This window comes from Mus musculus, chromosome 11, assembly GCF_000001635.26.
Source record: "Mus musculus strain C57BL/6J chromosome 11, GRCm38.p6 C57BL/6J".
NCBI classification, from domain to species: Eukaryota; Metazoa; Chordata; class Mammalia; order Rodentia; family Muridae; genus Mus; species Mus musculus.
Window position 1 is genome coordinate 73471224 of NC_000077.6, and position 27119 is coordinate 73498342.

At 38.9% G+C, this 27119-nt stretch overlaps 1 protein-coding gene across 1 annotated transcript; it reads right to left on the bottom strand.

Moving 5' to 3' along the window:
- Positions 1 to 14663: 14663 nt before the first annotated feature.
- Olfr381 (olfactory receptor 381) lies at positions 14664 to 15599 on the bottom strand. The gene has a single exon (NM_147022.2). It carries the CDS (start codon positions 15597 to 15599, stop codon positions 14664 to 14666), a length of 936 nt encoding a protein of 311 aa, NP_667233.2.
- Between the last annotated feature and the right edge of the window lie 11520 nt (positions 15600 to 27119).

Sequence of the window (27119 nt, forward strand, 5' to 3'; positions counted from 1 at the left end):
GGAGTGGATGAGAATGAAGATTTTCAACTCAAAGGTCCAGCAAACATCTTCAACAAAATTATTGAAGAAAACTTCCCAAATCTAAAGAATGAGATGCATATGAACATACAAGAAGCCTACAGAACTCCAAATAGACTGGACCAGAAAAGAAATTCCTCCCGACACATAATAATCAGAACATCAAATGCACTAAATAAAGATAGAATACTAAAAGCAGTAAGGGAAAAAGGTCAAGTAACATATAAAGGCAAGCCTATCAGAATTACACCAGATTTTTCACCAGAGACTATGAAAGCCAGAAGAGCCTGGACAGATGTTATACAGACACTAAGAGAACACAAACTGCAGCCCAGGCTACTATACCCAGCCAAACTCTCAATTATCATAGAGGGAGAAACCAAAGTATTCCACGACAAAACCAAATTCACGCATTATCTCTCCACGAATCCAGCCCTTCAAAGGATAATAACAGAAAAAAACCAATACAAGAACGGGAACAACGCCCTAGAAAAAACAAGAAGGTAATCCCTCAACAAACCTAAAAGAAGACAGCCACAAGAACAGAATGCCACCTTTAACAACTAAAATAACAGGAAGCAACAATTACTTTTCCTTAATATCTCTTAACATCAATGGTCTCAACTCGCCAATAAAAAGACATAGACTAACAAACTGGCTACACAAACAAGACCCAACATTTTGCTGCTTACAGGAAACTCATCTCAGAGAAAAAGATAGACACTACCTCAGAATGAAAGGCTGGAAAACAATTTTCCAAGCAAATGGTATGAAGAAACAAGCAGGAGTAGCCATCCTAATATCTGATAAGATTGACTTCCAACCCAAAGTCATCAAAAAAGACAAGGAGGGACACTTCATTCTCATCAAAGGTAAAATCCTCCAAGAGGAACTCTCAATTTTGAATATCTATGCTCCAAATACAAGAGCAGCCACATTCACTAAAGAAACTTTAGTAAAGCTCAAAGCACACATTGCGCCTCACACAATAATAGTGGGAGACTTCAACACACCACTTTCACCAATGGACAGATCATGGAAACAGAAACTAAACAGGGACACACTGAAACTAACAGAAGTGATGAAACAAATGGATCTGACAGATATCTACAGAACATTTTATCCTAAAACAAAAGGATATACCTTCTTCTCAGCACCTCATGGTACCTTCTCCAAAATTGACCACATAATAGGTCACAAATCAGGCCTCAACAGATTCAAAAATATTGAAATTGTCCCATGTATCCTATCAGATCACCATGCACTAAGGCTGATCTTCAATAACAAAATAAATAACAGAAAGCCAACATTCACATGGAAACTGAACAACACTCTTCTCAATGATACCTTGGTCAAGGAAGGAATAAAGAAAGAAATTAAAGACTTTTTAGAGTTTAATGAAAATGAAGCCACAACGTACCCAAACCTTTGGGACACAATGAAAGCATTTCTAAGAGGGAAACTCATAGCTATGAGTGCCTTCAAGAAAAAACGGGAGAGAGCACATACTAGCAGCTTGACAACACATCTAAAAGCTCTAGAAAAAAAGGAAGCAAATTCACCCAAGAGGAGTAGACGGCAGGAAATAATCAAACTCAGGGGTGAAATCAACCAAGTGGAAACAAGAAGAACTATTCAAAGAATTAACCAAACGAGGAGTTGGTTCTTTGAGAAAATCAACAAGATAGATAAACCCTTAGCTAGACTCACTAAAGGGCACAGGGACAAAATCCTAATTAACAAAATCAGAAATGAAAAGGGAGACATAACAACAGATCCTGAAGAAATCCAAAACACCATCAGATCCTTCTACAAAAGGCTATACTCAACAAAACTGGAAAACCTGGACGAAATGGACAAATTTCTGGACAGATACCAGGTACCAAAGTTGAATCAGGATCAAGTTGACCTTCTAAACAGTCCCATATCCCCTAAAGAAATAGAAGCAGTTATTAATAGTCTCCCAGCCAAAAAAAGCCCAGGACCAGACGGGTTTAGTGCAGAGTTCTATCAGACCTTCAAAGAAGATCTAACTCCAGTTCTGCACAAACTTTTTCACAAGATAGAAGTAGAAGGTATTCTACCCAACTCATTTTATGAAGCCACTATTACTCTGATACCTAAACCACAGAAAGATCCAACAAAGATAGAGAACTTCAGACCAATTTCTCTTATGAACATCGATGCAAAAATTCTTAATAAAATTCTCGCTAACCGAATCCAAGAACACATTAAAGCAATCATCCATCCTGACCAAGTAGGTTTTATTCCAGGGATGCAGGGATGGTTTAATATACGAAAATCCATCAATGTAATCCATTATATAAACAAACTCAAAGACAAAAACCACATGATCGTCTCGTTAGATGCAGAAAAAGCATTTGACAAGATCCAACACCCATTCATGATAAAAGTTCTGGAAAGATCAGGAATTCAAGGCCAATACCTAAACATGATAAAAGCAATCTACAGCAAACCAGTAGCCAACATCAAAGTAAATGGAGAGAAGCTGGAAGCAATCCCACTAAAATCAGGGACTAGACAAGGCTGCCCACTTTCTCCCTACCTTTTCAACATAGTACTTGAAGTATTAGCCAGAGCAATTCGACAACAAAAGGAGATCAAGGGGATACAAATTGGAAAAGAGGAAGTCAAAATATCACTTTTTGCAGATGATATGATAGTATATATAAGTGACCCTAAAAATTCCAACAGAGAACTCCTAAACCTGATAAACAGCTTCGGTGAAGTAGCTGGATATAAAATTAACTCAAACAAGTCAATGGCCTTTCTCTACACAAAGAATAAACAGGCTGAGAAAGAAATTAGGGAAACAACACCCTTCTCAATAGCCACAAATAATATAAAATATCTCGGCGTGACTCTAACGAAGGAAGTGAAAGATCTGTATGATAAAAACTTCAAGTCCCTGAAGAAAGAAATTAAAGAAGATCTCAGAAGATGGAAAGATCTCCCATGCTCATGGATTGGCAGGACCAACATTGTAAAAATGGCTATCTTGCCAAAAGCAATCTACAGATTCAATGCAATCCCCATTAAAATTCCAACTCAATTCTTCAACGAATTAGAAGGAGCAATTTGCAAATTCATCTGGAATAACAAAAAACCGAGGATAGCAAAAACTCTTCTCAAGGATAAAAGAACCTCTGGTGGAATCACCATGCCTGACCTAAAGCTTTACTACAGAGCAATTGTGATAAAAACTGCATGGTACTGGTATAGAGACAGACAAGTGGACCAATGGAATAGAATTGAAGACCCAGAAATGAACCCACACACCTATGGTCACTTGATCTTCGACAAGGGAGCCAAAACCATCCAGTGGAAGAAAGACAGCATTTTCAACAATTGGTGCTGGCACAACTGGTTGTTATCATGTAGAAGAATGCGAATCGATCCATACTTATCTCCTTGTACTAAGGTCAAATCTAAGTGGATCAAGGAACTTCACATAAAACCAGAGACACTGAAACTTATAGAGGAGAAAGTGGGGAAAAGCCTTGAAGATATGGGCACAGGGGAAAAATTCCTGAACAGAACAGCAATGGCTTGTGCTGTAAGATCGAGAATTGACAAATGGGACCTAATGAAACTCCAAAGTTTCTGCAAGGCAAAAGACACTGTCTATAAGACAAAAAGACCACCAACAGACTGGGAAAGGATCTTTACCTATCCTAAATCAGATAGGGGACTAATATCCAACATATGTAAAGAACTCAAGAAGGTGGACCTCAGAAAATCAAATAACCCCCTTAAAAATGGGGCTCAGAACTGAACAAAGAATTCTCACCTGAGGAATACCGAATGGCAGAGAAGCACCTGAAAAAATGTTCAACATCCTTAATCATCAGGGAAATGCAAATCAAAACAACCCTGAGATTCCACCTCACACCAGTGAGAATGGCTAAGATCAAAAATTCAGGTGACAGCAGATGCTGGCGAGGATGTGGAGAAAGAGGAACACTCCTCCATTGTTGGTGGGATTGCAGGCTTGTACAACCACTCTGGAAATCAGTCTGGCGGTTCCTCAGAAAATTGGACATAGTACTACCAGAGGATCCAGCAATACCTCTCCTGGGCATATATCCAGAAGAAGCCCCAACTGGTAAGAAGGACACATGCTACACTATGTTCATAGCAGCCTTATTTATAATAGCCAGAAACTGGAAAGAACCCAGATGCCCCTCAACAGAGGAATGGATACAGAAAATGTGGTACATCTACACAATGGAGTACTACTCAGCTATTAAAAAGAATGAATTTATGAAATTCCTAGCCAAATGGATGGACCTGGAGAGCATCATCCTGAGTGAGGTAACACAATCACAAAGGAACTCACACAATATGTACTCACTGATAAGTGGATACTAGCCCAAAACCTAGGATACCCACGATATAAGATACAATTTCCTAAACACATGAAACTCAAGAAAAATGAAGACTGAAGTGTGGACACTATGCCCCTCCTTAGAAGTGGGAACAAAACACCCATGGAAGGAGTTACAGAAACAAAGTATGGAGCTGAGATGAAAGGATGGACCATGTAGAGACTGCCATATCCAGGGATCCACCCCATAATCAGCTTCCAAATGCTGACACCATTGCATACACTAGCAAGATTTTACTGAAAGGACCCAGATGTAGCTGTCTCTTGTGAGACTATGCCGGGGCCTAGCAAACACAGAAGTGGATGCTCACAGTCAGCTAATGGATGGATCACAGGGCTCCCAATGGAGGAGCTAGAGAAAGTACCCAAGGAGCTAAAGGGATCTTCAACCCTATAGGTGGAACAACATTATGAACTAACCAGTACCCCTGAGCTCTTGACTCTAGCTGCATATGTATCAAAAGATGGCCTAGTCGGCCATCACTGGAAAGAGAGGCCCATTGGACACGCAGACTTTGTGTGCCCCGGTACAGGGGAACGCCAGGGCCAAAGTGGGGGAGTGGGTGGGTAGGGGAGTGGGGGTGGGTGGGTAAGGGGGACTTTTGGTATAGCATTGGAAATGTAAATGAGCTAAATACCTAATAAAAAAAAAAAAAAAAGAAAACCATACACACTGGGAAGCTTCTGTGGATAGCAACTCAATTGGACATGGTTGACTATGTGCAGAAGTACTTTAGGCACATATACAATCTTCTTGAAAAAATTTAACTTCATTTGTGAAAGAAGAAGGACTTTTGCAAGCAGATGGCATGTGTAAGGTTTTTTTCAGGCTAATACAAAAGCAGTCCATATTCCCACGTCTGTTCGCTCATTTTGCATTTTTACATCTCTATGAAAATGTTAATTTTACCTACTACCACCATTATCCAACTTCCTTCCATATATGTGAGATTACATTATGATTCCATGTTGAATATGTTCACCACTGATCATGAGGCCATTTATGGCATTTATAACCTCTTCCTTCAGGATAGTTTGCTGAACATGGCTGTCATCAGTTGGATAAAGTTCTGTACATAATAACAAAACACAACTTCCAAGCCCAGGGAACCTTGATTCTTATCAATTTAACCTTTATTTGGCTCATAGAGATAATTACGTTTTGTTTTTAAATGTGGGATAGTAAGTGGGATTTAAGAATGTGTCCAGGATTTTATATCTACACAAAGAACAAGGTGCACATCTGCTACATATGTGTTGGGTGCCTATATCCAGCCAATGTTCACTCTTTGACTGTTGCTTCAGTCTCTGGGAGCCCCAAAGGTCCAGGTTAATTGAGTATGTTGGTCTTCCTGTGGCATCCTTATCCTCTTTGTGTCCCTCAATCCTTCCTCTAACTCTTCCACAAGACTCCCTGAGCTCCATCTAAAGTTTGTCTGTGAGTCTCTTTTTCAATTGACTGCTGGGTGGAGGCTCTTGGAGGACATTTATGCTAGAATCCTGTCTGGAAGCTAAGCAGAGTATCATTAATAGTGTCAGAGACTGGTTCTTGCTCATGGGATGGGTCTCAACTCGGTGTTATCATTGGTTGGCCACTCCCTCCAATTCTGCTCTATGTTTGTCTTTGTATATTTTGTAGGCAGGACACATTTTGGGTCAAAGATTCTGTGGGTGGGTTTCTGTCCTTATCTGAAGTGGAAACTTCTGGTTTCTTTGGAAACTCAGTTATGCCAAATGATGTTTTTCTGGGGCACACAGGTGAAAGAATATATTGATGAAGCTGTCATGTGAAAGAATGTTCCACTGATGCAGATACAGATGAAAGGATGTTTTTCTATAGGAGACATGTGGAATGACATGTGATGTTTAGAAAGAATATAAATATGACCCAGAGACAGTGGGTGCTTGAGCATTGATTTGCCTTGCTCCATATCAATTTTTTGTTGATAACACACATGTATTTCTTCTTCTTACATTGCTGTTGTAGAAATTTCAATCCCAACCCAGGGTTTCTACCCTGTCTTTAATCATTCAGTTCCTGGATAAAAGGCATGTACAACATTTATATATACAATAAGTCTTAAATAGCATGAGATCTGGGCAGATATATCTACCTCTATACTATTAGAATCTACTTTTACTACCAATAACCCTGAGCTATTACTTATTATGTTTCATCTGGGCTGCTCTTAGCTCTATTTGGCCAGCCTTCAGGGCTATGTTCTCTTGAAGTCACCTAACCCATGGTGGCTCTTCCTCCATTCACCTTCTTCTCTTTCTCATGGTTCTCCTTCAACCCCAAGCCCATGAATCCTAAACCTTATCTATGCTCCTTCTGCCCAGCTATTGGCTGTTGGCTTCTTTATTTACCAATCAGAAATAAGTTGGGGGCAGGGTCACATAGTGTCACTTGGGTTTACATGCAAACTCCAGGTCTTGGGGACCTGCACTTTGTATTACAGTACAAACTTCAATACATTGCGTTGCTAAGCTTGCTTGTGGTGACTTTATAGAAAGGAATTTTCCAAAGAACTTCCTGTGAGGTTCCTGCAGCTTCTTGCTGCTTTTGTGAGCTAGAAGTGGTTGCCAAGCCTTGCAATTTTTTTTCTGGATTGAACTTCCCTTGATTCACATGTGGTGCTTTCTTACTGTTGGGAGTTTTGGCTAGTGGACTGGACTTCAGCTGCTGATTCATGTGTGGTGTTTGCTAGTGAACTGGACTGAAAACAGTTAAGATTGGAGTTGTCCCAAAGAACTATTTCTAATTAGGCCCACTTCTTCCTTTTCCTAATAACTTTTTTTTCCCACTATCTCTGATAGGTGGTGAGCTAGAGAGGAAGTTGAACTTATATTAAAGTAGGCTGAGAAAAATGTATTATGCCTACACTTATCCCTCCACTGGGAGTCCTGTCTGGCTAAAGGAAGTATACACTTCAGGATCTGTATCCTCTATTGCTAGGAGTTTCAGTCAGAGTCATTTCTGTAGACAACCTGGAGCATCTCCCCATCCCAGGTCTCAGGTCTATCTAGAGATCCTCCCCTGATGATATCATTTACTCTTCCTGCTCTTTCTACTCCTGACCCTCTCATCCCTTCTGTCACCCATTTGCCTCCATCCATCCACCTCAGATAATTATTTTATTTGGCCCTGGGGCTCAGTGTCACCCCAGGGCCCCTATTCTGTTCTCAGCTCTTCTGTGGTATCCAGGGTGGGATGTCAGAGGCTGGGAACCTGGTGCCTAGAATTGCCTCTTGTCCACCACCTGCCAAGTGGGGTCAGTGGCTTCACACAGCCAGACACCCACCCAAGACCATATGGGAGAGAACCTGGAAGAGCATCCTTTTTTGACCTTCGTTATTTGGCTTCTTTGGGTCTGTGGATTATAGAGTGGTTATCCTGGGTTTTAAGGCTATTATTCATCTATAAGTGAATACATATCATGCATCTCCTTTTAGATATTGAGCTACCTCACTCAGTATAGTATTTTCTAGTTTCATCCACTTCCTTGCAAAATCCATGATATCCTTGTTCTTTTTAAAATTTATTCTTTAATCTTTTTTTACAGTCCAGATTTTATCCCTGTCCCAGTCCACTCTCAAACTGTTTGACATCCCACACCTCCTCCCCCCACCTCCAAGACGATGTCCCCATTTGTGGGGCCATGGGTGTGGGGGAAAGAGGGGATTGGGAGAGAACCTGGAAGAAGGCTGACTGTAAAACATCCCACATTATCAGGAAAAATTTGATTTAAAGTGTTTCATACAACAAAAGTTCATACAAGAAATCATCAGTAGCTTTTATATTTTTGGCTGTGTGTCTAGCCTTTAACCACTGAGCTATCAACAGTAGTTTTTAAGTAGAAAGATGCTGTAGAAAACCATACACACTGGGAAGCTTCTGGTCCTGCCAGAGTTTTGGTGCTCTGGGCGGGCAGATGCGGGAAGACTGCTGGATGCTTTCCATATGGTCTTGGGTGGGTGTCTGGCTGTGTGAAGCCACTGACCCCACTTGGCAGGTGGTGGACAAGAGGCAATTCTAGGCACCAGGTTCCCAGCCTCTGACATCCCACCCTGGATACCGCAGAAGAGCTGAGAACAGAATGGGGGCCCTGGGGTGGCACTGAGCCCCAGGGCCAAAGGAAGGAGAGGGCAGGGCTAGAGGGGGTGCTGGATGGTTCCCACACTGGCAAGAGTTCTTGGTCAGGTCCATGGCTGGAGCACAGGGTGGCCTTCTTGTGGGAGGTTAGACGAGACTTGTTAGGGGAAAGCCTATCCCATCATTCAATCATGGCAGGCCATGATGAGCAGAGACAGTCTATGGTCTTAGAGCTTTATTGTAGAAAGGCAGGGAAAAAGGAGAGAAGGTAGAAAGAGAGAGGCTGGCCATGGCCACGTGGAGAGAGGGGGAAAGGGAGAGAGAGAATGAGGGCTAGAGAGTAAGGCGAGGGCTTAATGAGAGCAAGTAGGGGCCAAGCAGCCCCTCTTACAGTGGGCTGAGCTATCTTGCTGTTACCAAGTAATTGTGGGGAGGAGCATACCTGGCTATAGTCAGGTAACTGTGGGGGTGGAGTCAATCCAGAATACCAGAAGCTTAGGACATTGCATGACTGATAGTCACAGAATAATGGAGTTGGGGGCTCTGTGATTTCAGGCACCTGATTCTGGGAATGTGGCTCACTTTTCCATCCCTTGTAGAGTTCTCTACTGGTTCACCGGAACAAGCCCCATTCAAACAAAATAGGCTGCCTATCAAAGTCCCACCCCTACCCCTTCAACTCCACCAGACCTTCCCATTACCTGGGGCTCCAAGTCTCTCCACAGTTAAGTGCATCTTCTCTGACTGAGTCCATACCTGGCAGTCCTCTGCTGTATATGTGTTGGGAGGTCTCATATCAGCTGGTGTATGCTGCCTGGTTGGTGGCTAAGTGACAGAGATCCTGGGGGTCCAGGTTAGTTGAGGTTGCTGGTCTTCCTTTAGGGTTGCCCTCCTGCTCAGTTTCTTCCAGCCTTTCCCTAATTCAACCACAGTGCTCACCAGCTTCTGTCCATTGGTTGTATATAAATATTTGTATCTGACTCTTTCAGCTGCTTTTTGGGCCTTTTTGGAGGGCAGTAATGACAGGCCCTTGTTTGTAAGCACACCATAGCATCAGTAATAGTGTCAGGCCTTGAGGCCTTCCTTTGAGCAGGGTCTCAATTTGGGCATGCCACTGGACCTCCTTTCCTTCAGGCCCTTATCCATTTTTGTTTCTGAAGATTCTTTAGATAGGAACAATTCTGGGCCAGAGTTTTTGACTGTAGGATGGCAACCCCGTACCTCAACTTGATGTCCTATCTTTCTATTGAAGATGGACTCTACAAGTTCCCTTGTTTTTAACAACTGAATAGTATTCCATTGTGTAAATGAACCACATTTTCTTTATCTATTTTCAGTTGAGGAACATCTAGGTTGTTTCCAGCTCTTGGCTTTTAAAAATAAAGCTGCAATCAACATATTTGAATATTAAAAGCTTCAAGGAATAAAGGCCAAGTAACATATAAAGGCAGACCTATTGGAATTACACTACACTTCTCAACAAAGATTTTAAAAGTCTAACAGATCATAGATACCAGCTTAGACTTCTAATCACAGCAAAAGTTTCTCTCAACATAGATGGAGAAAACAAAATATCCCATGACAAAACTAAATTTAAACACTATATTTCCACTAATCTAGCCCTACAGAGGATAATAGAAGAAAAACGCTAATAAATTGTACTTTCTTATTATTTTGAAGATCTCACTGATTTATTTGGATACCCAAGATATTTTCTTCTGTACGAATGCTATTTTCTTCTATTTCAGTAAAAAGTATAAGTAAATTTTGCTTACACATGGCTCCTGAACAATTTTCTACCCAATGATAACTTGGCCAAGGCAAAATAAAGAGAGAAATTAAAGGCTTTTTGGAATTTAATGAAAATAAGGCACATCATATCAAAACTTATGGGACACAATGAAAGCAGTGATAAGAGGAAAACTCAGAGCTCTAAGTGCCTCCAAAAAAGAAAGTGGAGAGAGCATATACTACCAGCTTGACAGCACACCTGAAAGCTCTAGAACAAAAAAAGCAAATAGATCCAAGAGGAGAAGATGGCAGGAAATAATCAAACTCAGGACTGAAAGCAACCAAATAGAAACAAAAATAACTATACAGAGAATCAACAATACTAGGAACTGGTTCTTTGAGAAAATCAACAAGATAGATAAACCATTAGACATACTAACCAGAGGGCACAGAGACAGTATCCAAATTAATAAAATCAGAAATGAGAAGGGAGCCATAATAGCGAAATATATCTTAAAATAATTATTCTGTTTGGCGAATATTAACAGTTGAAAAATATTGGAATCATATTCTATAAACATCATGGGAATATTGATAATTTTTCTCGCTGTGCTTGAAATTAGCATTTTATTAATGTTTAACTTCAAACAGTTTTTGCTATTTTGAAAATTTTAAAATATAGTTACTGATAAAATAGTTTCTCTCCTAGAAAAACTGATAATCATTTTTAAGTAAACTGATTGTTAGACAATGTACACAGATATATAATGTGTTTTAAATATTCTTTCACTATGTCAGGTGGTATCATATAAGGGCTTTTGAATGTATTTCTTAATGATTCATTTTAATATTTTGTGCTCTTTTACTAGTAAATGCTTAACATTCAAAGAATATTTTGTAGGTTTTGAAACAATTTGGTATTAAACGTTAGATATAGGATCTCCAGTTATGTATAGTATGAAATATTCATTAATATTTTTAGGGTAAGAAAGGGTATGAATATAAAAGTTGAACAAATCTTTTTTTTCAAGTCTTTTGTGTATTATTTGATTCTCAAAATACTCAATATTAGTTGGGTGGTGGTGGCGAAAGCCTTTAATCCCAGCACTTGGGAGGCAGAGGCAGGTCGATTTCTGAGTTCAAGGCCAGCCTGGTCTACAGAGTGAGTTCCAAGACAGCCAGGGATACACAGAGAAACCCTGTCTCAAAAAACAAAAACAAAACCCCTCAATATTATTAATATGTTTGATGTATAAAACATTTAAATAATAAAATAATTTAAGAAAGAAAAAAGAAAGATCTGGGTTTGTGTGCCAGCACCTAACAAGGACACCTGAGGGAATAAGGGGCCAGGGTTATTTCATGCCATAGTGAGGCAAAGAACTTAAAAAAAGTAAATAAAAATTCTTTTTTTTTCTACAGAAATGGGACACAATAGGGGAATTGCTCTGTGACCACAATCATGCTCACTAATTGCCCCTCTGTGTGAGATGGAAAATTAGTGAACTTCTCATTCTTTAGTCTGTGAAACAGAAGCTTCTCCACCTCCTTGAGATTGTCATAAGAGTAAAATAAAGCCACCCACTAGAAACATTTTATAAATGTTTTATAAATAATTTTATAAATAATTTTATAAAGTAAAATATGAACATACATTAGACCTTACAAGATTTTAGCTTTTTTTCTTTTCCCTTTGCTCTTAGAGAAGTAAATTGAACTGTCCCGTTTATCAATCAATTCCAATTTAAGACGAAAATTATACAAATGACAATTGTTCAAAATGATTCTAACTAATTTGTTCAGTGTAAAGACTTGTCAGCAAAGATAACATGGGTATATGGGGAGAATGTGGGGGAGTTGAGGGAAAAATAATGTCAAATTCAGTGTTTGAATATCAGTAGAAAATTTTAGAAGGAAGCAGGGTAGTGAAGATGTTTCATTGCTATCCAGTGTCATGAATCCATTGCTTAAATTATTTTAACTGTTCTATCAGTGAACACAGAAATTAGGGTAAAATGATAAATGTTTGCAGCAACCTAATGTGAATGGAGACCATATTAGACAATACCTGGAAATGCCTTAGTCAATATGTACTTCCAGGATTGTTTATGTGAGATAAGGAGGAAGTTGTAGCCAGATATAAAAGACACCCTTTCCTACTTTGGCTATTCTGCTAAACCTCCTCTATTGCATGTATTGAACAGTTAGGTACCATGTTCTTTCATGTAGCTTCTATGACGATGGATAATATCTGATATAAAATATTTACCTCAATATATTTATAACTGCTCCAAATGCTACCATTACAAAGGATTTTTTTATTGCACGTAACTCTTATAAGGACCCTCTTTATGTCTTTGTTCCTCAGAGTGTAGATGAAATGACCTCATGCCCTATACTGGCTGGATAGCCAGGATCCAGAGAATGAATAGAGAAGAGAACTAGAGTAGAACCAAACATTACTGGAGAAAGGTAATTGAAATGACTCCTAATGATATTATTCTGTACACATATGTTAGAGCCTTATCCAGGTATTATCAGATAGAATTCTTCTGGCACCAGATTGAGCAGATGCAGAGACCCACGGCCAAGCTTTATGCATAAAGACAGTATAAATTGAAGTATTCCACTGTGTCCCTCTCCTCAGAGATGGGGAAACCATATGGAAGAGGGGGAGGAAAGATTGTAGGAGTCAAAGGAGCTGGAGGATACCAGGAGATCATGGTCCCACCAAATTAACTAAACAATTGCTCACAGGGTTCCCAAAGCCTGACAAGGCAAGCAGGGGTGTGGGGCGCAGGGGTGTGGGGCAATGGGCTATGCACAGACAGTCTGGTCTCCATCCAGTCTTAGGTCTCCAGCTTAGGTCTTGAACCCCGGTGGAACCCGGTGGGTGGTAATTTCCACCTACATGGGATGGAAGGCCTTAAATCATGTCTCCTGGATCCCTGGCTCCTGTCGAAATTACTGCCCCACAGCCGCCAGGGGAGCTCTGTAGCTATCAGTCATGCAGATAATGTCCCAAGCTTCTGACATTTTAGCTAGACTGTCTGTGCATAGTCCATTGCTCCACATAGAGGTGCTGCAGGGGTCTTTACCAGGTCCTCTGCCTATACGTTAGGGCTGTTAACTTGGTGTTTTTGTGGGACTACAAACAGTGGTTTCAGGTTTGTTTCTGAATCTTTTGCCTGATCTTAAGAGTCTATTCCTCCTGATTGTTGTCTTGGCTATCCTTGACGTGAGGGCTTCCACCTTTTCTTATTGTACCTTGTTTTGTGGTATTTAGTTCTTCTCTCTTGGACGCCAGATATTTTCAGAAGAGGAAAGAGAGAGGGAGTTAAATTTGGGTAAGGGGGGGGGATAGGAGGAACTAAAAGGAGTGGAGGGAGAAGAAACTGTGGCTGGCATGTATTGAAAGAGAGAAGATTCTATTTTCTATAACAATAAAAAGAATGTAAGGGATAGAATCTAATAAAACATTAGTTCTTCCCTTATGATTTTCTAGAATCACTTATTCAAGGCTTAGGATGGCATTAGTGAGTCACCAAGGTCCCTTTCACTGACTGAACTACTTTGTAAAACTTCCTTTTGCAAATGGGATTATTATTTTTTTCACTTTTTTATTGGATATTTTATTTATTTACATTTCAAATGTTACCCCGTTTCCTGATTTTCCCTCCGAAACTATCCCATCCCCCTCCTCCTGCTTCTATGAGGGTGTACCCCTACCTACTATCCACTCCTGCCTCCTTGCCCTCGCATTCCCCTATACTGGGGCATCCAGCCTTCAAGGGACCAAGGGCCTCTTCTCACATTGATGCCTGAAAAGGCCATCCTCTGCTACATATGCGGCTGGAGCCATGGGTTCCTCCATGTGTACTCCTTGGTTGGTGGTTTAGTCCCTGGAAACTCTGGAAGGGGGTCTGGTTGGTTGATATTGTTGTTCTTCCTATGGGTTGCAACTCTCTTCAGCTCCTTCAGTCCTTTCTCTAACTCCTTCACTGGGGACTCTGTAATCAGTTCAATGATTGGCTGGAAGCATCCACCTCTGTATAAGTTAGGCTCTGTCTGGCAAAACCTCTCAGGAGACAGCTATATCAGGCTCCTATCAGCATGCACTTCTTGGCATCCACAGTAATGGGTGTGTTTGGTGACTATTTGGGATGTATCCCCAAGTGGGGCATTCTCTGAATGGCCTTTCCTTCAGTCTCTGCTCCAGACTTTGTCTCTATATTTGCTCCTGTGAGTATTTTGTTTCCCCTTCTAAGAAGGACTGAAGTACCCACACTTTGCAAATGGGATTATTATGTATTATGTTCTTGTATGTGGGTCCCTTTTGAAGGATACATTTTGTAATATTAAAATATCAATGTATTCATTAAAATTTAAGTAAAAATCCCAGGGTTGCCATTATAATGATATTTTCTTTATAAGGACTCTTACAAGGGCCTCTTTTATATCTCTGTTCCTCAGGCTGTAGATGAAAGGGTTCAGCATGGGAGTCACCACTGTGTACATCATGGTAATGGAAGCCTTCTTCACTGAAAAGTTATTAGCTGATGGACATAAGTAGAGACCAATAATTGTCCCATAGAACAGTGAGACCACAGATAGGTGTGAGCCACAGGTGGAGAAGACCTTGTGTATGGCCCGAGTAGATGAAATCTTTAGAATAGAGAAGACAATTTGTATATAGGACACAACAATGAGTAAGAATGGGATGACAGTAAGGGGCCCTCCTAAGAAAAATATCATTAGTTCATTAATATGAATGTCAGAGCAGGCCAACTTGAGCAGTGCAGATATGTCACAGAAGAAGTGAGGGATCACATTGTCCTCACAGAATGACAATCTAGCCAAGAGTAGAGTGTGCAACATGGAATACAGCATACTAATCACCCAGGACAGCAGCACCAGACAAACACAGAGCTTGGGGCTCATGATGCTGGTGTAGTGAAGGGGAAGGCAGATGGCCGCATAGCGGTCATAGGCCATGATCACAAGGAGGAAGATTTCCAGGCTTCCAAAAAGATTGGAAAAGTACATTTGTGTCAGGCAACCTGCATAGGGGATGGATGTGTCCTGGCTCTGCATGTTCAGCAGCAACTTGGGCATTGTGACAGAGGAAAAGCAGAGATCAGAGAAGGACAAGTTGCTGAGAAACAAGTACATGGGTGTGTGGAGATGGGAGTCCAGTTGAATGAGGATGATGATGATGAGGTTCCCCAGGATGGTGGTGAGGTACATGGACAGGAACAGGGCATAGAACAGGTGCTGGTACTCTGGCAGGATGGGCAGGCCCAGGAGAATAAACTGGGTGATGACAGTTTTGTTATTCATTATCATTCTTCCTCTCTAGTATCCTAATGGGAAAATGTCAGATCCTTTAAAATAAAAAACAAATCAATATATATCTAGGGTATATATTCTACAACAATGGATCTGACCATCTTCCTAGAAATTATAATTTAAAAACTCCAAATGTTTGTACTCATTAAAATTATTAATGATTATTCTTAACTTCTCTTTAACAGATTTCTGTTTCCAATCCTTTTCTAAATACCACTAAGCACTTCTATTGAGAGAAAAAATGGCTAATTCTTTCCTCTCTGGCCTTCTGCTCAATTGTTGTTTGTAATTTGCTCTATGAGATTTTATATTTTGATATTCTTGATGAATTTGGATAAACTTCTTCAACACAATTTAATATAAAATTGAAGAAAATCTCATATACTCCAATGTGTTATTTTACAATTTGAAAATCAGTCCTGTATGTCCCTGTAACACAGATTTCTGCTTCACCATTGACTAATCATCTTCCTTCCATTGCATGTATGACAGGCATCAAGCTCAAAGTCCCAAGTGAAATTAATGCTGTCAATTTTTATTTCCCAATGCATTCATTGTTCTTCTACCATTCCAGTCTCCCATAGAACAACAAAGCCAATGAGATTTTCATCAGAAATTTGTGATTTTAGATCCATTAATTTTTTCCCTTAACTTAACTGCTGTTGCATATTCTACAAAGTCTCTTCTCCATTCTCCTCCTATTTCATCCATTCTTCTCTGTGAGGGTTTATCTATTTATCAGGACCACATCTTGTATTTACTGGAATACAGAAGCAGACTCAGTTCATGTCTGTGTTCTCCTGTCTCCTGAACCTTCTTTTCTCCTTCAACAAGCTTCATTTATTCTGTGGCATTTTTCTTTTCTTTTTTAATTATTAAATTAAGAACATTAAAAATACCTGTTAGTATTGACATTTTTAGGTTATTAAAATAATTTATAATAGTTAAATGCCTCTTAAATGCATTACATGATATCTTCTGAAGCTAAAAGTAGTATGCACTCAACCAACCTTTAAAATCTATTTGGAACATTAAACAAGATAGAAAAAAACTAGTATGAAGTCCTTTATGAAAGGAAATTATGACAAGTTCCTGATTAAACAGAAACCATTGCATCTCCAAGTGAGAATATGCAGCATAACTGTGGCTTCATAGAATGAATTGGGAAGTGTCCCTTCTGTTTCTATATCATGTTATGGATTGATTGGTATTAAGTCTTCTTTGAAGGTGTGATAGAATTTTGCACTAAAGCCATCTGGTCCTGGGCTTATATTTTTTGATTTGGAGGTTATTATTGACTGATTCTGTTTCTTTAGGGGATATAGAACTGTTTAGACAGTTTATCTGATCTGGATTTAACTTTGGCACTTGGTACCTCTCTAGAAAATTGTCCATTTCATCCAGATTTTCCAGTTTTGTTGAATATAGGCTTTTGTAGTAGGAACTGATAATTTTTGGAGTTTTCTCAGTTTCTGTTGCTATATTTCCCTTTTCATTTCTGATTTTGTCAATTTGGATACTGTCTCTGTGCCCTCTGGTTAGTCTGGGTTATCTCTCTTTTTGATTTTCTCAAAGAACCAGCTCCTCCTTTGGTTGATTCTTTGTATCATTCTTTTTGTTTCTACTTGGTTGATTTCAGCCCTGAATTTGACTATTTTCTGCTGTCTACTCCTCCTCTTGGGTGTATTTGCTTTTTTTTTTTCTGTTATAGAGCTTTCAGGTATGCTGTTAAGCTGGTAGTGTAAGCTCTCTCCAGTTTCTTTTTGGAGGCACTCAGAGCTATGAGTTTTCCTTCTACCTCTGCTTTCATTGTGTCCCGTGTTTGGGTGTGTTGTGCCTTTATTTTCATTAAATTCTGAAAGGTCTTTAAATTCTTTTTTTTTCTTCTTTGACCAAGTTAACATTGAGCAGAGTGTTGTTAAGCTTCCATGTGTACTTTCCCTTGTTTTGTTGTTATTTGAGAACAGTCTTAGTCCTTGGTGATCTGATAGAGTGCATGGGATTATTGAAATCTTCTTATATCTGTTGAGGCCGGTTTTGTGACCAATTATATGGTGAATTTTGGAGAAGGTACCCCGAGGTGCTGAGAAGACGGTATATGCTTTTGTTTTAGGATAAAATGTTCTATAAATATCTGTTATATCAATTTGGTTCATAGTGTCACTGTGTCTCTATTTAGTTTCTGTTTCCATGATCTGTCCATTGTCAGCACTCCTGAGAGATTTGCTCTTTCACAGTAGTATTTGGGTATGGAGCATTGTGGCACAGAGTCAGCTCTAGGTGCAGACAGAAACCAGAAGGATCCTTGCTTTTTTGGCATTCTAACATAGGAGTTCCTTCACATCGTTTCTGATTTATTCTTCAGATTACCACTCTTACTTTGAGGATAAGAACAAAGCTCCTATCTGGGACACAAATTCTCTTTTGTTATTTCACAGGTGTCAGTGGTACATCCCATATGGTACCACATGCTTTCCTCTCATTATTCAATTCTGGGTCAATCTCTTCACAACCCTCATTTTAGAATTTTTGGTTCTCTTGCTTCTCACTTCCCCCCCTTCCCTTCTGTATCATTTCATTCATCCTCACTCATATGTAACAGTTATTGCTTATCACATACACAGCTAACATTATCCTGTCCTCCCAAACTATGTGAGACCCTAAGCCATGCTCTATAGCATCATATACTTATATACCATGCACTTAATACTTTGATTATGGCTTGAAACAATCTTCCCATCAATTGTAAAGTATATGCTGGAAAGGTCACATATGCCTTCATTCCATTTTGTTGTTTATAATCATTCATAATCTCCAACTAGTGTTAATACCTATCATGTTGCATGAATTTGGCCAGTGAATATTTGTTTCCTGCAGTTCAAACTGACACAGATTAGTTTAACCTCAATGGTAGAAAAATTACCATTTAAATATAAATACTTGAATTGTTAACACTTAATTTTACATTCTATGGTGAATGTTATAGGCCTAATGAATGTTTTCAGTGTTAGGGTTAATTATTTGTTTCACTTCTCAGAGGTATCAATGACTACAAATCACATCCATATACTCTAATCCTCAAGATGTAATTGATTCTGATGTGGAACACAAATAGGATGATATATTTATAAATTATAAAATGAAGGAACAAAATTCTTTGAATCTTCACTTGTCATTCCTCAGACATTTACTCTACATATGATGATTAATTTATGCATCAAGAGGGTTAAGTCCAACATTAATTTTTAAATAATTTTATTAGATATGCAGATATTCTCTAAATGTCATTAAAGTGTGTGGACTTTGCATAAATAAGAAACACTCCATCACATGATGAGTTTCATATAGTCAGATGAAGGATTTAGGTGGAAAAATACAGTTCATTACAGAAAATGTTTGCATCTTCTGCCTTAGATACATCTTTAACCTCCACTCTTCTCAGGGATTCCAATGTTCTAGACAGTTCTTCAAATAATGTCATATAAGTTTCTAACATCAGTCTGTGTCCTAAGTCACATGCAATGGAACACACACACACACACACACACACACACACACAATCACACACTGTGATTCTTGACAACACTGGATAATTTGAATCTATGATGCATCTCAAAGCTAACTAAACAGGGAAAACATCAATAGATCTCAACAAATTTTCTGAAATGTTACAACCTATTCTGAGAACTGGCATATTCACAGACTGACAGTGTTTCAACCAGCTATATTCAAAGCCTGCACACTTAAGGTGTTGTGGATAAATATTAAAGAGGAAAAACCATATAGGAATGTCACACATCATTTAAAAAAATGCTCTCCTTGTGTATCCCAGACTGACCTTAAAAACAATCAATCAATCAAACAAACACCACTCCAGACTCTTTTTGCTGAATACTGGAATGACACGAATGTGTTACCAAGTCCAGTTTCTGCTTCTTCAGAAAATGAACAGTGCCTTTGTGTTATGTATGCATGTGTACAAAGATCAGAATCCAGAGAAATCACCATTAATTGTTGCCACTGATAGGTCAATGAACTTCATACATTCTTTAGACGTTAAAACCACAGTTACCAAATTAAACAGCCCAGGAAAATCACGAGAAATAGGTTTCTAATATTTGCTACATCTGTGTATCTTCTTGTATTCTGTAGAGTCATTGAGTTTTGTTGAGTAACTCTCTATATTTACTTGAACACCTAGATGATATAAATTCCATCTTTGATGGATTGCATTAAGGAGTAATTTCATAAAATACTGGTAAAAGAGAGGTTTTCAAACTTGTGCATATAAAATCAATCATCATCTTGGGGAGGACATTGTTCAGAGTTTTCTAAGAACCATAGGATGAAGTATAGTAAACTAGCCTTTAGCACAACCACCATAAACTCCATCTTACAGGGCTGCTCTTGTGTTGAAATGGTATAATACTGATAGAAAAATATAATCAATAATTATAATGAACCCACCAATATAAAAGAGGTTATGTGAGGACCATGAAACAAATGGTTTAACAGTGTGATGAAATCTTGGAAGACAGAGAAAAGAAGCATGTTATCATACCTGAAAAACTGTCCTGCATCATGCTAGAAATTCATGCAGATTCACAGAAACACACTTGCTTATTTTCCTAAATAAACCTAGCTCTCCCGAGGCTGAGTCCTAGTTTCTGGCTGTTGATCCTACTTACCTTCATTTTATTTGCAGGCACAAGAATAGCAGCCTCTGTACTCATCACCTATCTGCACTATCCTTGCATACATCCCCCTGCTATTTCTGGGCCTCAAGTGCCCAGCATCCTAGAGGAATTCAGTTCCTGTATGTCTCATTAAGTAAGGCATAGTAATTACTTAGGACCTTTCTAGAACCAATTTACTACAGGGATCTCTAGTGGAGACCAATTATGGCCACTGATCACTATTTCTTGTACTTAAGAGAAGGTAGAATTTAAAGACAACAAGTAAAACTAATTAAAAATCAGCAGCAATAAGAAAGCCAAAAAGCATGGAAAGATGCATAGTTATTTTATACTCAGGTAATGAACATGGCTTCTACTTGACTGGAGCTCACTTTTTTTTTTTTTTTTTTTTTAAGATTTATTTATTGATTATATGTAAGTACACTGTAGCTGTCTTCAGACACTCCAGAAGAGGGAGTCAGATCTCTTTACGGATGGTTGTGAGCCACCATGTGGTTGCTGGGATTTGAACTCTGGACCTTCGGAAGAGCAGTCGGGTGCTCTTACCCACTGAGCCATCTCACCAGCCCTGGAGCTCACTTTTTTAACAGGGAAAGGGAAAAATGGTGATTGCATACCATTTCAAATTATCAGGAACTTTTCTGATTATAAATAACGTAAAGTGATTCACACTCAATGGAATTTTATACAAACATCAGTCGTTTTTATATCTTTGGATGTGAGGCTAGTCTTTAATTGGCTGTGCCAGGTCTTCAGCCCATCCTATTGTAGTTTTTAAACAGGATGAGATCATCAAAAACCACACACACTGGGAAGCTTCCAAGGACAACATGCAAGAAGACAGTGCAGATATACAACTTTCTTAAAAAATGTAAGCTTCATCATCCAACGTTCTACCTGTGCCAATATTTGAAAAGGGCAGGAATATGGTAAGCAGATGACATGTTTAAGGCTTCCTCAATGGAATAGAAAAGTAGTCCATATGCTCTCACCTGTTCCCTCATTTTGCCTTCTTAACTCTCTGTGAAAGTGTTAATTGTACCCACTACCACCACTATCCAATCACCTGCCATATATGTGATGTTATTTCATAATGCCGTGTTCAATGAGTTCTCCATTTATCATGCAGTCATAGGTAGCATTTATAATTCCTTTCTTCAGGATAATTTCCAAAACTGGAAATTGTTTTATTTATTTATTGGTCAGATGAATTTCTGTACAAAAATAATGAAATACAAACATTCAATCCCAAGGAATCTTGATCCTTATTGATTGAATTTTTATTGGGTTCTTAAAGATGATTAACTTTTGTATTTGTGTGTAGAAATAGTAAATGGGATCTAAGGATGCACCCAGGATTTTAGACACAGTGATTCCATGTCTGGTTATATAGAACTATCACATTTTACTTACTAATCAAGTGATTTCAAATGTTTCAAGAAGAGATGGATCTCTATTGACATGAGAAGCAAAAGTATTTCTATGTTGGACTCAAGGTCCAACTCAATCGTCCTTATGAACTGTGATGTTCACTTACATAAGTATAACTAAATTAATATTTAGGCCTAATATTTCAGTGTCACTCAAGCAGTGTATAATCTATTTTGGAACACATAATTCCCCAGAGAATTCTGTGCCAGCTCACACACACTCACTCTTTTTTTAAAAAGATATTTTCTTTGTTTACATTTCAAATGCTATCCCAAAAGTTTCCTGTACCCTCCCCACACCCTGCTCCTCTACCCACCCTCCCATCCACGCTGATTGGCACTGGCATTCCCCTGTACTGGGGCATATAAAGTTTGCAAGACCAAGGAGCCTCTCTTCTCAATGATGGTCGACTAGGCAATCTTCTGCTACATATGCAGCTAGAGACATGAGCTCTGGGGGTACTGGTTAGTTCATATTGTTGTTCCACCTATTGGGTTGCAGACCCCTTCAGTTCCTTGGGTACTTTCTCTAGCTCCTCTGCTGGGGGCCCTGTGTTCTATCCAATAGCTGACTGTGAGCATCCACTTCTGTATTTGCCAGGCCCTGGCATAGCCTCACACGAGACAGCTATATCAGGGTCGGTTCAGTGAAATCTTGCTGGCATATGCAATAGTGTCTGTGTTTGGTGGCTGATTATGACTGGTGTGAGGTGGAATCTCAAGGATGTTTTGATTTGCATTTCCCTGATGATTACAGATGTTGAACATTTTTTTCATGTGCTTCTTAGCATTTTGGTATTCCTAAGTTGAGAATTCTTTGTTTAGCTCTGTGCCCCAGTTTTTAATGGGGTTATTTGAATTTCTGAAGTTCAGCTTCTTGAGCTCTTTGTATATATTGGATATTATTCCCCTATCTGACTTAGGTTTGGTAAAGATCCTTTCCCAATCTGTTGGTGGTCTTTTTGTCTTATTGACAGTGTCTTTTTCCTTACAGAAGCTTTGCAATTTTATGAGGTCCCATTTGTCAATTCTTAATCTTACAGCCAAGCCATTGCTAGATCTTCGAGGCTTTCCCCCAATTTCTCCTCTATAAATTTCAGTGTCTCTGGTTTTATGTGGCGTTCTTTGATCCACTTAGACTTGCGCTTTGTACAAGGAGATAAGAATGAATCAATTCACATTCTTCTACATGATAACTGCTAGTTGTGCCAGCACCATTTGCTGAAAATGCTGTCTTTTTTCCACTGGATGGTTTTGGCTCCCTTGTCAAAGGTCAAGTGACCATAGGTGTGTGGATTAATTTCTGGGTCTTCAATTCTATTCCATTGATCTACCTTTCTGTTGCTGTACCAGTACCATGCAGTTTTTTTTTTTTTAATTACAGTTACTCTGTAGTACAGCTTGAGGTCAGGCGTGGTGATTCTCCCAGAGGTTCTTTTATTGTTGAGAATAGTTTTTGCTATCCTAGGTTTTTTGTTATTCCCGATGAATTTGCATATTGCCCTTTCTAACTCAGTGAAGAATTGAGTTGGGATTTTGATGGGGATTGCATTGAATCTGTAGATTGCTTTTGGCAAGATAGCCATTTTCACTATATTGATCCTGCCTATCCATGAGAATGGGAGATCTTTTGATCTTCTGAGATCTTCTTTGATTTCTTTCTTCAGAGACTTGAAGTTCTTATCATATAGATCTTTCACTTCCTTAGTTAGAGTCACACCGAAGTATTTTACATTATTTGTGAGTATTGTGAAGGGTGTGGTTTCCCTAATTTCTTTCTCAGCAAGTATATCCTTTGTGTAGAGAAAGGCCTTTGATTAGTTTGAGTTAATTTTATATCCAGCTACTGCACTGAAGCTGTTTATCAGGTTTATGAGTTCTCTGGTGGAATTTTTAGGGTCACTTTTATATACTATCATATCATCTGCAAATAGTTACATTTTGACTTCTTCCTTTCCAATTTGTATCCCCTTGATCTCCTTTTGTTGTCGAATTGTTATGGCTAGGAGTTCAAGTACTATATTGAATAGGTAGGGAGAAAGTGGGCAGCCTTGTCTAGTCCCTGATTGTAGTGGGATTGCTTCGAGTTTCTCTCCATTTAGTTTGATGTTGGCTACTGGTTTGCTGTATATTGCTTTTATTATATTTAGATATGGGCCTTGAATTCCTAATCTTTCCATGACTTTTATCATGAAAGAGTGTTGGATTTTTGGCAAATGCTTTTTCAGCGTCTAATGAGATGATCATGTGGTTTTTGTCTTTGAGTTTGTTTATATAGTGGATTACATTGACGGATTTCCATATATTAAACCATCCCTGCATCCCTGGGATGAAGCTTACTTGGTCATGATGGATGATCGTTTTGATGTGTTCTTGGATTTGGGTTGCAAGGATTTTATTGAGGATTTTTGCATCGATATTCATAAGGGAAATTGGTCTGAAGTTCTCTTTCCTTTTTGTATCTTTGTGTGGTTTAGGTATCAGAGTAATTGTGGCTTCATAGAATGAATTGGGTAGGGTACCTTCTGTTTCTATTTTGTGGAATAGTTTGAGGAGAGTTAGAATTAGGTTTTCTTTGAAGGTCTGATAGAACATTGCACTAAACCTATCTCGTCCTGGGCATTTTTTGGTTGGGAGACTTTTGATGACTTTTTCTATTTCTTTAGGGGGAATGGGACTGTTTAGATCATTAATCTGATCCTGATTTTGCTTCTGTACCTGGTATCTGTCTAGGAAGTTGTCCATTTCGTCCAGGTTTTCCAGTTTTGTTGAGTATAGCCTTTTGTAGTAGAATTTGATGATGTTTTGGATTTCCTAAGGTTCTTTTGTTATGTCTCCTTTTTCATTTCTGATTTTGTTAATTAGGATATTGTCCCTGTGCCCTCTAATTAGTCTGGCTATTGGTTTATCTATCTTACTGATTTTCTCAAAGAACCAGCTCCTGGTTTGGTTGATTCTTTGTATAGTTCTTTTTGTTTCCACTTGGTTGATTTCAGTCTTGAGTTTGATTATTTCCTGCCTCTACTCCTTTTGGCTGAATTTGCTTCCTTTAGTTCTAGAGTTTCTGGGTGTGTTGTCAGGAAGCTAGTGAATGCTATGTCTAGTTTCTTTTTGGCAGCCCTCTGAGCTATGAGTTTTCCTCTTCATTGTGTCCCATAAGTTTGGATATGTTGTGGTTTCATTTTCATTAAACTCTAAAATGTCTTTAATTTCTTTCTTTATTTCAACCTTGACCAAGGAATCATTGAGTAGAGTGTTGTTCACTTTCTATGTGAATGTTGTCTTTCTATTATTTATGCTGTTATTGAAGATCAGCCTTAATCCGTGGTGATCTAATAGGATGCATGTGAAAATTTCGATATTTTTGTAATCTGTTGACGCTTGTTTTGTGACTGATTATATGGTCAATTTTAGAAAAGGTACCATGAGGTGCTGAGAAGAAGGTATATCCTTTTGTTTTAGGATAAAATGTTCTGTACATATCTATTAAATCCATTTGTTTCATAACTTCTGTTAGTGTCTACGTGTCTCTGTTTAGTTTCTGTTTCCAGGATCTGTCCATTGGTGAAAGTGGTGTGTTGAAGTCTCCCACTATTATCGTGTGAGGTGCAATGTGTGCTTTAAGCTTCACTAAAGTTTCTTTAATGAATGTGGCTACCATTGCATTTGGAGAATAGATATTCAGAATTGAGAGTTCATCTTGGTAGATACTACCTTTGATGAATATGAATTGCCCCTCCTTGTCTTTTTTTATAATTTTGGGTTGGAAGTAATTTTTATTCGATATTAGAATGGCTACTCCAGCTTGTTTCTTTGGACCATTTACTTGGAAAATTGTTTTCCAGTCTTTCACTCTGAGATAGCGTCTGTCTTTTTCCCTGAGGTGGGTTTCCTGTAAGCAACAAAATGTTGGGTCTTGTTTGTGTAGCCAGTCTATTAATCTATGTCTTTTTATTGGGGAATTGAGTCCATCGATGTTAAGAGAAATTAAAGAACAGTAATTGTTGCATTCTGTTATTTTTGTTGTTAAAGTTGGGATTCTGTTCTTGCAACTGTCTTTTTTTTAGGTTTGTTGAAGGATTACTTTCTTGCTTTTCTTGAGTATAGTTTCTGTCCTTGTGTTGGTGTTTTCCCTTTATTATTCTTTGAAGGGCTGGATTCATGGAAAGATATTGTGTGAATTTGGTTTTATCATGGAATACTTTGGTTTCTCCATCCATGGTTATTGAGAGTTTTGCTGGGTATAGTACCCTGGGCTGGCATTTATGGTCTCTTAGGGTCTGCATAACATATGTCCAGGATCTTCTGGCTTTCATAGTCTCTGGTGTGTAGTCTGGTGCTACCTTTACATGTTACTTGAACTTTTTCCCTACTGCTTTTAATATTCTATCTTTATTTAGTGCATTTGTTGTTCTGATTATTATGTGTCTGGAGTAATTTCTTTTCTGGTCCAGTCATATGTAGTTCTGTAGGCTTCTTGTATGTTCATGGGCATCTATTTCTTTAGGTCTGGGAAGTTTTCTTCTATAATTTTGTTAAAGATATTTGCTGGCCCTTTAAGTTGAAAATCTTCATTCTTATCTACTCTTATTATCTGTAGGCTTGGTCTTCTCATTGTGTCCTGGATTTCCTGGATGTTTTGAGTTAGGATCTTTTTTGCATTTTGCATTTTCTTTGATTCTTGTACCCATGTTCTCTATGAAATCTTCTGCACCTGAGATTCTCTCTTCCATCTCTTGTATTCTGTTGCTGATGCTTGCATCTATGGTTCCTGATTTCTTTCCCAGGTTTTCTACCTCCAGAGTTGTCTCCCTTTGCATTTTCTTTATTGTTCCTACTTCCCTTTTTAGGTCTTGGATGGTTTTGTTCAATTCCATTGCCTCCTTGGTTGTGTTTTCCTGTAGTTCTTTAAGGGATTTTTGTGTTTCCTCTTAAGGACTTCTACCTGTTTAGCAGTGTTCTCCTGTATTTATTTAAGTGAGTTATTAATGCCCTTCCTAAAGTCCTCTACCAGCATAATGAGATATGATTTTAAATCTGAATCTTGCTCTTCGGGTGTGTTGGGGTATCCAGGACTGGCTAAGGTGGGAATGCTGGGTTCTGATGATGGTGAGTGGTCTTGGTTTCTGTTAGTTTCTTACGTTTTCCTTTCACCATCTGGTAATCTCTGGTGTTATTTGTTATAGTTGTCTCTGGCTGGAGCTTGTTCCTCCTGTGATTCTGTTATCCTCTGCTTGTAGTCTTGGGAGTCCAGTCCCCCACCCCTGAGTCTCAGTGCTCAGAGTACTCTCTGCAGGCAAGCTCTCCTCTTGCAGGGAAGGTGCACAGAGGTCTAGCGTTCAGACCTGCCTCCTGACTGAAGATGAAGGCTCGAAACAGGGTCTGTTCCA

Excerpts from the sequence above, each read along its gene's own strand:
- Olfr381 (NM_147022.2), bottom strand. The coding sequence starts at position 15,599 with ATGATAATGAATAACAAAACTGTCATCACCCAGTTTATTCTCCTGGGC.